Source organism: Filicampus tigris, chromosome 16 (assembly GCF_054856515.1).
Source record: "Filicampus tigris isolate MCC_2025a chromosome 16, RoL_Ftig_1.0, whole genome shotgun sequence".
NCBI classification, from domain to species: domain Eukaryota; kingdom Metazoa; phylum Chordata; class Actinopteri; order Syngnathiformes; family Syngnathidae; genus Filicampus; species Filicampus tigris.
In genome coordinates, this window is record NC_141232.1 from 13,494,698 (window position 1) to 13,509,486 (window position 14,789).

The following is a 14,789-nucleotide window of genomic DNA, read 5'->3' on the forward strand; positions in this document are numbered from 1 at the left end:
AAACATTTACCATTTTACACTTAACAAGACAGATTTAAGGTTTTATAGTCAAACATGCCTCATTGTAGATAAATATGTTTACTTTATTTCAAGATTGATCATGTTGAATACAACGCATATCAAGATCATATTTGTATTTCAAATATAGCAGAGCAACACCCTAAATCTCAAACATAAATTTGGACCTCTATTTCATAATTATATCAGTCGTCATGTAATTTCTTTGTCATGTGTGTCAAAGGCTGTAAAGTCCTGTCACAGTAAATAGTCACTAGCATAAATCTGCAGTATCATTGATAAATGCTATCTTCACATTAACTCATTTCTCTTTAATATGTTTAAAATAGTTTTTATTTATGCCGTCCCTTACCTTCTGATTGGTCCAGATTAGACATTTCTGTACAAATATAAGCAGTCTTTTTTTAACAGGCAATATGGTAAGTAAAACTTGTTTTAGGATTAAAATGATCCTTCTGGAGTTGTTGGCCTTTGCTGTCAGGCTGACCTTGAATCGATCTTGCAGTAAAGGATCATGGAAACAGTCATGGCACATAACTGCAAGGGGAATACACATACACTAGGTAAGAAGAACAAAGAGAATGGCAAATACGTAAATAGTGTTGAGTTACGCTTCATTTAAAGGGCCCTGTAGTGTACTGTATTGTAGAGTACTTGGGGAAAATGCTCAAACTATGTTTAAAATATCATTGGATTCTGAGAACTGTACAAAAAGGTTAAAGAATATGTTACCTACAATTACCGGTATTCGGAAAAATCCCAAGTATATTTGGCACACTTGGGACAGAAGTGCACACTTTTGAGGGAAATGTGCATAATTTTGATTTGAGATGCTGAATAACATTGATCAATATATTGGAAACTTTAAGCTCTACAAGCACATCTTTTACACAGATGCTACTTTTAATGGTAACTAGAGATGCAACAATGAATTGATGAATCGAAAAGCACTCAACTATCAGTGAAAGTCACACACTGTACACACAGTGACATATTTAACATTTTCTTTTTAGATATATGTTTTTGATGATTACAGCTTATAGCTAACAAAAAAATAAAATTGACCACCTCCTATGAATAGATTATATAAGAAGCTATCAAAATGAATTCTAGCACAAAAATTAGATGGGGAATTAGAAAATCTGAAAAGTATTTCCTGAATGATATATAATATTCACTTTTTGCATATATTTGTACTACTCTGCAAAAAGTAAACTTTTTTACAACGTTCAATTTTTTTGCCGATAATTGGCATGGGGGGCAATTTAGTGCAATGTAGTATTGTACAGAACATTGAAATTAGTAAGTTTACTACCCAATTAAAATGTGAAATCGTAGCCCAGATCAACTTAAATGTACTGCTTAGAATGAACTGAATTGCGGGAGTTTCATACCTCAAGTACTGCAATTCCCAGTGCCACAGCTACAATTGCGACCGTGTTGTCATCAATCAGTTGCGTGAACTTTATGAAGCAACCTGGGACTGCCTGAAAAGAGTAGAGAGTCGGGATGAAAACACAACTGGCTAATACTGCGGGTGTTATTTTTGTTTTCACAATAAATATTAGAGCCCATACCGTGAAATTGTCAGTCACTGTTTGATTACAGGGCCTAGCATCTGGACAGCACGGAGGCGGGTACTGATTGTTGTTGGCCACATAATATGGAGAGTCCATGAAGTCTGACGAGTTGTAGATACCACAACATTTTAACTGAAGAAACAAAGATAGGATATGTTAATTAAACACATTTAATTAAACACGTAATACAAAGCTCCAGTCAAACAAATGCTGACAGATGTTGATCAGCATTACACACTGTGCTCATTGTAGTATCCCACAGTCCAGTGATGTCCGAATTCTCCCCATAATCCTTCTTGATGCTCTCGACTGCTGCTCTGCCAAACCTTCGAAATACGTCTTCGGCCTGTACAAATATTTAGTCACTTGCATATCCAGATACCAAAGGCCAACTAGAAGCAAGCTCCACTATGGAAATGTACAAGTGTCAACTTACCAAAGGTCTGAATACCAAAATCACCACAGCTCCTGCAACCTCTACTAGAAAGACGAGGAGGATTATGATGAAGAACTGTAGGATCAAATATGGATATGTTATCAGCCATACAGTATTGGAACTGTAATGAAACATGTGATTTTACCTTGAAATAAGTACAATATCAGAATCATTTTAACTCTACATAATATGTAATAAAAATTGATGTGGGAATTGGAAACTTTTTCATCGCTATGGTGACCGGTTTTAGTGGTCATTATTACTGCTGGACCACAAAAGATATTTTATAAGTGCTCGCCTTCAGCAACATCCCCTGAAAATGAGTTGACCACACGGATCCGACCACCTACCAGCAGCAGCATGCACTTGCTCTCTCTGATGGCCCCACAGCAGCCGAGGAAACCAATGATGACGAGAAGTGCTCCGACAGCAATCAGCAGGTAGCCCACATTGAGCACCTGGCTGAGCTCTGAGGGAGCGTTTTCAATCATCCCCAGGAAGCCCAGGATGGAGCCGCTGTCCACCTTCACCCAGATGCCGACACCCAGGATGACTGCACCGGCCAACTGTGAGAATGTGAACAGGTAGTATAAATGATGGTGACGCAACAGATTTGGAGAAGCAAGATATTCCCGATACAATATGTTACATATACACATATATATATATATATATATATATATATATATATATATATATATATATATACACATATATATACACATATATATACACACATATATACACATATATATACACACATATATATATATATATATATATATATATATATACACACATTAGTTGTACGTCTTTGGTGTATCGTTCAACTGTTGTATTTCACAGGAAAAGAATCGTATTCAAAGATCAAAGAAAGCTATTAGAACAGTCTTTGAATCAAAATATACTTTAATTTTTTTCCACACTAATTCCAAGATTTAACTTAACTAAATATCGGTTCCAAGCTTCATAAAAAATTGTAGAAATGTTATAGAAAAATGCGATTAATCGCGATCAATTACGGAAAACTTTGCGATTAATTAGCTTGACAACACATATATATATATATATTTTATGTATCAAAAGCATCAACTTACAAAGATAATACCATTGAAAACGAACATCATAAACTTGAGGAATCCAAAGCATCCCATGTTGGTTATCAGCCGTTGTGTCCAATCTGCAGAAAGAAAGGAGCAAAACACAAGCATATTGACCAACCATCACAAAAACTGGTTTGCTGTTCAGGTTTTGCGACCACTTCAATGATTTCCCCTTTCAAAAGATCAATGTTAGGTTACTGTATTCTTTACATTGATATTTTTTATGTTTTACACTTCACGTTCGGTACATTAAAAAGAACTCTTTCAAGTGCAAGTACTGAACTTGGGTGTGGCGCAAGATACAAAATACACCTGCTGTTTTTTCCCACCAACCCTTTTGAACATAACCTTTGCTACGCAAACATCATGCTTTTCAATTCATCCACATGACATTGAACAAACACATATCATCTTACGTGCATTTGTCTGACGGCTTTTTTGGTTTAAAATTAAACCAAGGAGGAAGTGTAATCCCTGAATTTCGGGAAAAGTATTTTGGAAAAATGAGCTACCCAAACAACATACGTAATCATTAATCCAGTGCAAGTGATTTATGTTAGATTTATGCAGATTTTTGTGTCAGTTAAATTGCCACTCGGAAGAGATGTAAGGAAGGCTTGACTTTTTGTTGAAATGTAAAACCACGCTGAAAAAATGGCATGTTGGATTTATTCAATTTCATTTTGTCAAGCGGTTGCATGAAATAAGAGCCAAATGCATTTTATAAGGAGACTACTACTCTACTTAAAAAAAAATATTTGGATCCAGATGGTTATTTCATTCAACCACTGAAATCAAATTCAGTAAATGCAACACACCATTTTATTTTCAGGCCCCCAAAATTGGACATAATACTTGTTTTTCATTGGACGGCAACGATATATTATTTTGTGCCATTAAACCAACCAATTGAGCAAAAATCTAAAAGTCAACACGAAAAACAAATCTCACAACATAAATCGACAATAATAATAAAAGAATAGAACTTACACAGCATATATTTGTAGTCAGTTGAGTTTAATCTTCAATTAGCAGAGTTAAGTTTTAGTTTAGGTTTTCTTTTTATTACTTTTCTTAATGCGATTAACTTTTTTTTTTTTTTTTTACACTTGCATGACAATTACGTGTTACTTAAAACGTTGCACAGTTACTACTAACGGCTTTATAAAACGACTTAACCAGTTTGACGTGAACGTTTTGAACTGGAATGGCTCACTATGCAAAATAACATAAAACAGGTTCAAATATGCACACATTTGAGTTATTTTAATTCCCTTTCACTGAACACAGAAAATTCAATTTATTCTATTTTATTTAATTAATGCGATGTACTACGGTGACTAAGTTTGGTGGAAGGAATTGGGATTTCGAGTTTGTTTTGAAAAGGCAAATATCAACAAACAAAAATATTCTTTCTATATCTTTGTCCATCCGACCTCAAAGGCGGTTACAAGATGACCTCTTCTAAATGTGGGATGACCTCCCAGATAGGCATTTGTGGGGTGTCAGACAACACATGAAGTCTTATTCTTGCGCTCAAAAGACGACCTCTTTCTTTGGGAGTGATCTTACTATTACTTACTCCACCTTTTGTATCACTGCCCGCTGACTCATTGTAATTGGCCAACACACGAGAATATTTAATGAAACAAAAATAACAATGTCAGCTTAGTGAGCCACATCAAGTTAATCATACATTTGGCGGTCAGAGGCCTGGGTGCACATTAAGTTGCCTTGACAGTCCCCCTTTACAATTGTACTCTTCTTCCTCGTGTAGCCAGGCTGCCTGGAATTGCAATCCAATGCAAAGTAAAGTTGTACACCCATGCAAATGTTCAAATGCGACCCAATTTAAACTTGTCATCCTAAATAAACAGTCTCAAAAGAGGATGCTGAGAGAAATAATTGCTTGAAACTAAACAATGATTTCTTATGTGGTGGATTTAATAAAAATGAACACAATTCAAGTAAATTCAGGCTATGCTTACCTCTGAGAAAAATAATCCAAGGGAATGCTCTGAGCTTGGGTCACCTACAGGGAGTTTCTTCCTTGACTCCAGGGATGGAAACCGTGGGAGACTGTGAGGCTAAATTCTGTTTAAACAAAAAAAAATAATACTTCCAATTTGTTGCCTGTGGCTCTGTTACATCTGTAAGAACTTTAGATGCTTTTCACCAGCTATTTTAAAGCAGGCAGATCATTTGTTAGTACAGAACTAAAGAGGGAGGGGGGAGGTAGGTGTGACCAATGCCGCTGAGTAACACATCACCATGGAGCCGGACTGGTGCTTGTTACCCCTGGGGGAGGAGGCTGTGGGATCACCTGGGTGGAAACTTGAGTTGTGAAGAGTCATTTTGAAAACAAAGATTTTTAAGGAGCCAGGAGCTTTCACGCTCTGGGCAGACTTTACCCGAGGAGAAAATTAAAGAGCTTCTAATCTACTGCATAGTTTCAGATACAAAAAGATGTTGGATTAGTGCAGTGATTTCAACCACTGTGCCGTGAGAGATTTCATCAAGTGTAGCGCCAGAAGTTATTCCAGTTCACTTACTTGGTTTGATAATGAATATTTATGCACAACAAAAAAATTATCTTTGTTCATCTATCTATGCCCGTGACATATAATGACAGGCAGAAAAATTAAGTTTACTATAAAGCAGAAAGTACATTTTGTGTGTCAACCTCTTGATTAATTCCACGCAATAAGTCTTAAATAAAACAGGCCCAAATTTCACATTCAAAAGTACATTTGTGGGTGAATTAAAAGCAAAGCCAACCCCAACATTTCTTTACAATAATATGTTCTCCACATGTCTAAATACGGCATTTTGATTAATATCGCAATTGTGGAATATGAGATAAGCAGCAAAATCACACGTTTTTAGCCATCTCAGGGGGCGGCCACTTTGTCACTTGTTGTCAACTGAAAATGACATCACGGTTACTCAGGGCTCAGGTAACGACCAATCACGGCTCACCTGTTTTCTGAAGCTGAGCCATGATTGGTCGTTACCTGAGCAACTGTCATATCATTTTTAATTGACAGCAAGTGATAAAATGGCCGACCCCTGAGATGGACAAAAATGGGTGGATTTTACTACTTAACTCATATTCCGCAAACACAATATCAAGCACAATGCCATGTTTAGACTAGTTGGGCTGCAAGGAACATACAATAATATTGTAAATACAATTTTGGGGTTGACTTCCACTTCAAGACAAGACCTTTAATGTAATGGACTGCAAATATTTCTAATGGCAATATTGGGTATCTGTTTTATGTATTTTATATATATATATATATATATATATATATATATATGTATATATATATATATATATTTATATTAATAGGTATAACTGTACACTCTAATGAGCTACATGTTGAGCACACAAGAAAAACATTCTTAAATAACTGACAGTGTTAATCAAAACGGAACATTGTCTTTGTAAAAGCAGTATGTCTGAGAGTATCATTACATGATTAATAATATCTTATGTCGATGTAGGGTCCCGAAAGTGCAATGCCCTTGTTACTTGGGCAATATATTTCATTTGGACAATGACTTTAACTGACCTTCACACTGTGATGAAAGAACAGGAGTGACGCATGGAAACGGACTAAACTGAAAACGATATAAATGATTAATATGAGAGGGAAATTAATTCATTTGCTTCGTCATCTGCGATTTGACATGTTTCAGTTGTTTCTAAGTGGGGTGGGCAAAGTCAACAACACACGTAGGCAGTATCGCCAATAGTCTCCGTTAACACAAGTATCATGATCATCAAACCTGTTGAATGTTAAACATGGTGAAAGGTTCAGTATCAGTCACTGTATGACTATGTGCAATGTCTTTTGTCCACACCCACACTTGATCACAAACACTTAAGCGAGCGCTTTACGTAAGTGGCATGTTGCACATGATTAACCACGGATGCTAGGCAAATGTCATTTGGTTAAAGAATACTGTAGTTCTGTGTGAATGGAGGCCACGTATTTTAATGATTCATCAGATGAGAGGAATGACAGGGAAGAAAAAGTGCATTTGTTTAGAAAATAAAACACACACGGTGCACTAGGTCTCTAAAATTGACACACATGGACACACAATTATTTCCTGAGAAAGAGTTATATAATATTTACTTGTAAATAAAGATGAAAATAAATCCACAATAAATGCAGATTGTGATTCCTCTGAAGCAAGAATAACATCACTTGCTTAGGCAATAACAGAAGCATTTTGTGGAACACAGCGTAAAACACTGAATCAGAACCTCAATGTTGTCACAGCCTTTCACTATTATTTAAATTAAGCATGAATGTTATTTTAAGGGAAAGTCAACCCAAACATTTTTTTCAAGAATATGTTCTATGTAGGCCCACTAGTTGAAACGAGACATTCTGATTAATACAGTATTGCGTTTGTGGAATATAATTTAAGCAGCAAAATCTACCCATGTTTAGTCATCTCAGGGGGCGGCCATTTTGTCACTTGCTGTTGACTGAAAATGACGTCACAGTTGCTCAGGGCTCAGGTAAAGACCAATGACAGCTCACCAGTTTTCTAAAGCTGAGCAGTGATTGGTTATCTGAGCCCTGAGCAACTGTGATGTCATTTTCAGTTGACAGAAGTGACAAAATGGCCGCCCCTAGATGGCCCAAAAAGGGTGGATATTGCTGCTTAACTTATATTCTACAAATGCAATATTGATCAAAATGCCATGTTTCACCTAGTGGGCCTGAAAAGAACATATTCTGGGAAAAAAAAGTTTGGGATTATTCCCCCTGTAATGCTCACATTATTAATTTTGGTTGTAATCAGTCTTCATAGTTGATGAATGGCAATTGTGTCCAACATGATTTTATCAAAACATACACGCCATGTATAACATACTGCTCAATATCTTCTGCAATGTTTCCTCTAAATTAGAAACATGACCTTAGTGAATTCAATACTGGTGAAACCTACTTATAAGAGTCACATGAATCTGCTCGGGAACTGCAAATGCTTGTTGCACTTAATTATATAAAGGCATAATAACACAGGGAAATGTAATTTATAAATACTAACAAATAGTAAAAAACCTTAACTTCGGACTTGGAAGTGCAAGGAACATTTTTTCACAACATAAGGTGTCTTATAATCCTTTTTCCCATATGCTAAAAAAACATCTTTTTAAATTAAGTTGGGATGGGGGGGGAGCTTATGTGAAGGGTAAAAGAAAAAAAAAAAGGAATAATCATTTGGAAGAGCTTCAATTTGTTGGCCTAGAGAGGATGGCAATTTGCTGTGACCTGCACAACTGTTAAAGCGAACGTCACTTTGTTGTTGTCTTGACAAACAAAACAAATCTTCATCATGAGTCGTCCTAGTGTGAACACCTCAGGAGGACAGCTTCTCTGGGTGGCTCTTCAACTTGTGGAATTTAACACTGTCCAACTTCTCAAACCGCTTGTTGCAGAACTCACAGGTGTAGTTGTAGTGAGCCTCGGGAGTGTGTTTCTTCATGTGCCAGTTTAGGGACGCACGCTGACGACACTGGTAGCCGCAGATTTCACATCTAATGAACGACCATGTTGAAAATTGGAAAGAAAAAAGATATTACGGATCATGATGATACAACTACAAAAATACTCGGGATGAACTCCCATTTAACTCCAAATGAGTTCGTTTCTAAAATACATTATGCTGCGCTGGCATGGGTCATCAGCAGACGTGTTTCTCATCTCATTCTGATGACACGCTTCTTCATCTTGGTGTCAATCTTTTTTTATTTTTTTCCCAAAAAATGTAATTCACCCTTCTCCATAAATGTCCCATACTCACGGCTACATATTACGGTAAGCTTCTCCATCCAACTCTGATGTGCCGGCCATTTTGTTCAGCCATTCAACTCATCTTTTTATTTGAACACATTTAGCAGTGAGCCGATGATTGTAATTATGGCTCTGAGAGCCACACATAAGGACAAGTGACTTTTGTCATTACCAAGGAATTATTCAGTGAGGCTGCAATTGTGACTCAGTTTCCTTCGGCTTTCAGCATTACTGTTTCTTACATGAACATTACTTACACCATGTAGATTTTGTCTCCAGGAGACAGGCCACAGTGACATTTAGATGTTTATATTTTATGTAAAAATATACTTGAGATCTGAGCATGGGTCAAAAAAACCTCCTAAAGTTACATCCTTTGTTTCCCTAGACGATTAATAGTTTCATTTGAGTTTACACCATTATGCTAACCTGCTTTGCTGCTTTTTCTTTGTTGTACTGTTTTGAATCTGAATTATGGTATTGTTACTGCGTTTAGCATGATGCTTAGCAAGAGGAAGGAAAAGAATATGGCAGACAGCAAATTAAGTGATCAAAATATTTCTGGACCAACAAGAGGTCTAGGGCCAAAATGCGGTCACATTTCAGGTTTTATTTTGTTTATTTATTTATTAAATTATTATTTTTTTTTTTATTGTTTTCATATAGAGTTGTCCCGATCCGATAATCAGGATTGGAAATTACGTGACTTTCAGATGATCGGTATCGGCTGAAAAAGATTGCATTTTTCAATTTTCTTAATTTCTAAATTCAAGAACAAAATATTTTAGATCTTTATTTGATTTGAACCATTGATTTGCAGCCGTATAAAATGTACATATTGGGATACATTTATTTAAAAAATATATATTATTTATTATTATTATTAATAATAATAATAACATTATAATATTTGTATGTGCTCTTATTTTCTCCTTCATTGCATTGCATTGCAGAGGTAGTGATTGTGAATCAGTATCGGCAGATATTTTCAAATTAAAATAAAGATAATTTGTACAATGTTTCGACTTGTATTTCTACATATACCAGGCTAAAACGATTGAAAATTTAACCAAATTTTAACAATATCATATACATACAGATAACTATGGTAATTTTGGAGGGTGCCAAAAGGAATAAAGCGTTATCTAGAACTGTTATTTAAATTTTTGTTGTTGCTGGTGGTGATAATTCATGTTTCTGTGTAAAAGATGAAAACATCAGGGTGAGATGCTTTCAATTGATGGCACACCATTGACACAAATATCTTACTGCAAAGGTGTTTCTCCCGTGTGAGTCCGTCTGTGAACTTCCAGGTGATTCTTACGCTTAAATGATTTCCCACACGTCTCACAGATGAAATCTCGCACCCCTAAAGAGAAATGTTCCATTTTTAATTTTTAACAATGAGATATTTTTGAGAAAGTAAATACATGGATGCTTTAACACTCCTGATGCAAATTCACAAGAGTGCTTTTATGAGCCCACCTGAGTGGATGATCATATGGCGATGTAGGTGGTTGGACAGGTAGAATTTCTTTCCACAGCCTGGATGTGGGCAAACCTTGGTCCTGCCTTTCCTGTGAACTAGATTCACATGATTCTACGAAGAAAGTGTTGAGAGGAACAAAGTGCATGAATGAAAGCTGACATGTTAAATAGGAATGAAATGGGTTGTCTCACCTGGAAGCTGCTAATGGCGACATACACTTGACTGCAGCCCTCGTACGGACAATGGAACATCTTGAGCATCCCGTCAGCCTCAACAACTGGGCCTCGCCTGTGTCTCTTTGACCTAGCATGACAAAGATGACAAAAAATGCTTTCGTTACATTCTTACAATGTATCTCATCTTTAAATGATGTAGAATTTTTCCCCGCGCCAACAAACCTGCTCAGACTCCTCTGCAAATCGTGGTTGTGACTTAGCTCCGGAGTGTTAACAGTGGGTTCTAGCAGCTTCTTGTCACTTAATTCTGTACAAAACACAATACATTCAGATGCTCATTAAAAATGATACCCGAATACACAGCAAATCTGGCAAGATGTAAAATGCTCCTTATTGATCTGCCTTTGTGCTTTTGTTACTCAGGTTGCCATCTTGTCATACTTTATGATACCAACTGTTAGAATATTAGAAATTGATCAGCATCAGACGACAGGGCATGATCTCAAATCCCTATCGACCTTTCTTAGTACTTTCTGTACTCAGTAAGTTATCTTGTCATTTGTTAGCATACCAACTGCTTGCGTGTAAGCATTCTAACTATATCAGTAGGACCTAGCAGTACAGCAGGTACATGAGGGGTTGCTAGCATCCTATGTGTTATCATGCTATCTTTTCGCATTGTAAAAATGTCCATTTTTTTTGTCGGACCAAAGCTCCCAATAAATCTGTCACAAATTCCGCGTTGCAGATTTGTAAAAGGAACTGGGCGGTCAGGCCCATTAAAATTTCCACAAGAATGTTTCTAGTTGTTGTTGCTATTTAAAATAATACATTTGTACCTTCGAGGTACTTTAACAATGTTGCCTCATGACAAAGCAAACACTTTGATGCCATAGCATCAAGTGAAACTTGGGGTTCAGCATCCTGTTCAAGGACTACAGACAGGACTGAGGGAACTGAGGGATCAAACTTACAACCTTGCAGGACAACTAACAAAAAAAACTAAACCAATTAACCTCACAAAATAAAACAATAACAATCTAGAGGGCTGGTTCTCACTGAAACACACCTGTCATGCAGTCTTCATCTTCTGTTGCATGGAGTTTTGATTCAGGATCTTGGTTGTAAGTGATATCCCCGATGACAGTGCAGGTATCTTGTGCCACATTACCAGCACCCATGTTGAGCTGAATTCCATCCGACGCAAGAGCCTCAAAGGTGGGGCCTGTTATGATAATTAGCTGCGACCAAAAATGAAGAACACCCTTATACTGAGTCAATAATACAGTGAACTCCAATTTATTGCAGCTAATATGTTCTAGACTCACCCACTATAGATGAAATTCTGCATTAGAGGTCATATCATTTTATTTATTTATTTATTTTTTTTTTTACAGATTTAACCACCTCCCCCATTTTAAACTTATATATATATATATATAAAAGATTCAACACTTTTGAGCCTGTTATTTGAACACAAAAAATTGAAAGCATAAAACAGAAATACTGTATTGTTGGTGTCTGTGTACATGTATGTGCCTTAAGAAGCGCGGCAAAATGTGACGTCAACGAATATGCATACGGTATGAGTGTCTGGGAAGTGACGACCAATCATGGCTCAGCTTCAGAAAACAGGTGAGCCGTGATTGGTCTTTACCTGAGTTCTGAGCAACTGTGATGTCATTTTCAGTTGACAGAAAATAGCAAAATGGCCGCCTCCTGAGATGGCTAAAAACAGGTGGATTTTGCTCCTTAACTCATATTCCACAAACGCAATATTAATCAGGATGTCGTATTGAGATGAGAGAAGGCACGTTGAACATAAATACAATTTTGGGGTTGACTTTCTCTTTAGAAAAGAAAACTAGCACAGTACAGTGATACTGCTATTCTCATGACTTGAAAAGTAGAATACGCACACATACTTATACTGACCTGTGAAGCTGTCTGCTGGTTAGAAATCTCACAGTTAGTCACCACCGTCTGCAAAGTGTGTGGGTCAAAAAGTTCTCCTTTCTCTTCTGCCTGAACGGGGGACGAGACCAACAGTTCCGGCTGAGGGGGTGGGACTGAATCTCCTGAGTCCTCATCCATGTTCCCCAGTTTTTCAGCAAAAGATGTTCCTACAATAACACACTCATATTCACACCCAATTTCTTGCTCTTGCGCTTCTCCAAGTCCCTCTGTCACACTTTCATCTTGGCTTTGCCTCACAACCTCGGTTTCCTCTTCTGAGGTGAGGGGGTGAAACATTGGTTCAGGGGAGCCTTGTGGTCGCTCCAGCACCATCTCCCACACAGGCGGGACAGTCAGGGAGACATCATTGGAGGAGGTCTCCACACTCGCATGGTGTGTTATAGCTTCAGTGTGTTCTAGCTCATTTATGGTTGTGTGTTGAACCTCAGACACAACCACTGTTTCTCCTAAATCTATAGAAAGCAGATAAGAAAAGTAAAATGAATTGACAAGAAATTCTGAAATGTGGTAACTCGGTAACCACATTTTGAATATGCACCTTTTAACAGAATGTTTGTTTTTCTCTTCCGGCTTGATAACCTTTTCGGCGCCAGTAAGTCTGTTTTTTCACTTTCACCATCGCCTTCTCCGTTTTCTCTCTCCTCCTGCTCGGAGTCGCTTGCCTCCCTCAGCGGGGAGAAAAGGAGTTGCACAAATAAATGGTCGGAGTCACATTGCCAGATGGCAGCAGTAGAGAAGTTGGGCTGGGGCTGCAGAGCTCTGAGTTGGGGCTCATGAGGGCAGGAACGTAAGTGCTCCTGGTACCAACACACCAGGCTGTGGAGACTCGATTCACGCTCCCTCTTCACTGGCAAACGACAGGCAAAAGACAAATAAGATTAAAAGGTTTTGAAAATATGTTCATGAGAGATGAGGATGAGAATTTATCATCACGCTATTATGCTTAAAAAAATCAGTTTGCATGTTTAAAGTTCGAAATGAATCTGCAAGCACTCACGCGACTTCATTTTTGTATTAGAGCAATCAAGTTTAAAAATGTATCTAACCTCACTATTTCCATTTGTTCGTGTTAAAAAAAACATCCAGACTTTCAATATAGGGAACAATCATGCCACTTCTTAACCAAGAACATATCAGAATTTAAAAAATGGCAGGTCTATTATCACTGATATCAGTCCAGAACTAATGTTCACAGCATTAAAGTGGACCTTCAAACTACATTAGCAACGGGACTGTTTCTTTAACGAATTAGATTTTACATTCACCTCCCAGGGCCGGCTAGCTGGCCTAAAATAGCATCAACATAAGTACATCATTTTGCATCTTCTGATTGGTTGTCCTGAGTAAACTGGTTTGATAGCACTGAAAACAATGCATGCAACTGTATAACTATAACTCACCTTTTCTGTCATGCACCGAAACCTCTGCTACCTCTGGCGTAATGGTTTTCCTGAAAGAAATAAAATTGAAAATTTTATTTTGATGAATGGATGGTCCATTTTAAATAGTTGACAGCTTAATTTAGAAAAAGGATGAGTAAATGCATGTATGGCATAACAGAATTGGGTTTCTTGTGCTCTGGTTAGAATGTTATGGTGTGGAAAAAAAGGTGTTCTAATAAACTGCAGGGACGCTTACTTTGAGTGTTTCTGTTGATATTTATCTCCAAATGTGGAATGCAGCACGATTAAATACGCTGCCAGCCCGGCATCACTCAGACTTGTACGCCTACGGAGCTCACTCCAGAGCTTGTGCGACTCCCCCAAGTAAACCCTCCGAATATCGTACTTCTTTCGGGATTCGAGTCGTCGCTGTGCTCGGTCTGACTCTGTTAGCCTGGGTCTACCCCTGCATCGCCTTAACACACCTTTCCCTCGGTCCCCAGACGGTTCTACTACTGTTGGAACCTCCAATTCTGCCAGGTTATGCGCCATCTTGACAACAACAGCTGATGCCGTTAATATCCGGAAGTTGTGCTGGTCTTAACCGGAAGTACTTCGGAAACGCTGCTGTTTCTGTTGCGACATGTCAGTATTAAAACCTTATTTATCAGCTTCTAACACGACCTTAAATCTAATTTATTAAAGTAATATAGACGAAATCCAAGAAAATCGCAGCACGGTCAGCGCAACAAAAATGGCGGGAACTGTATGAAGCAGTGGTTTCCACACGTACTACAATGACATGA

The 14,789-nt window shown here is 37.6% G+C and overlaps 2 protein-coding genes across 2 annotated transcripts; both read right to left on the reverse strand.

Moving 5' to 3' along the window:
- Positions 1-129: 129 nt before the first annotated feature.
- tspan34b (tetraspanin 34b) lies at positions 130-5,273 on the reverse strand. The gene is made up of 8 exons (XM_086056109.1): positions 5,126-5,273; positions 3,132-3,214; positions 2,385-2,600; positions 2,035-2,109; positions 1,837-1,944; positions 1,596-1,730; positions 1,413-1,505; positions 130-555 (listed from the first exon to the last, which is right to left on the reverse strand). Exons 2-8 carry the CDS (start codon positions 3,186-3,188, stop codon positions 496-498), a joined length of 744 nt encoding a protein of 247 aa, XP_085912235.1. The 5' UTR covers positions 3,189-3,214; positions 5,126-5,273; the 3' UTR covers positions 130-495.
- Positions 5,274-7,774: 2,501 nt separating this feature from the next.
- On the reverse strand, positions 7,775-14,559 carry znf653 (zinc finger protein 653). Its single transcript, XM_086056106.1, has 10 exons — positions 14,240-14,559; positions 14,002-14,051; positions 13,140-13,448; positions 12,560-13,053; positions 11,694-11,865; positions 10,847-10,931; positions 10,640-10,751; positions 10,445-10,559; positions 10,229-10,328; positions 7,775-8,703 (listed from the first exon to the last, which is right to left on the reverse strand). Exons 1-10 carry the CDS (start codon positions 14,533-14,535, stop codon positions 8,526-8,528), a joined length of 1,911 nt encoding a protein of 636 aa, XP_085912232.1. The 5' UTR covers positions 14,536-14,559; the 3' UTR covers positions 7,775-8,525.
- Positions 14,560-14,789: the final 230 nt, after the last annotated feature.

Bases quoted from the DNA above. Each gene is read 5' to 3' on its own strand.
- tspan34b (XM_086056109.1), bottom strand. From the start codon at position 3,188: ATGGGATGCTTTGGATTCCTCAAGTTTATGATGTTCGTTTTCAATGGT. The intron at 2,110-2,384 runs GTAGGTGGTCGG...TTGATCCTACAG, and splicing joins GCAAGTGCATGCTGCTGCTG to TTCTTCATCATAATCCTCCT. The intron at 556-1,412 runs GTATGAAACTCC...TTCCCCTTGCAG, and splicing joins TGGGAATTGCAGTACTTGAG to TTATGTGCCATGACTGTTTC.
- znf653 (XM_086056106.1), bottom strand. From the start codon at position 14,535: ATGGCGCATAACCTGGCAGAATTGGAGGTTCCAACAGTAGTAGAACCG. The intron at 10,329-10,444 runs GTGGGCTCATAA...ATTTCTCTTTAG, and splicing joins CCATATGATCATCCACTCAG to GGGTGCGAGATTTCATCTGT. The intron at 8,704-10,228 runs GTAAGATATTTG...GTCGTTCATTAG, and splicing joins ACGGGAGAAACACCTTTGCA to ATGTGAAATCTGCGGCTACC.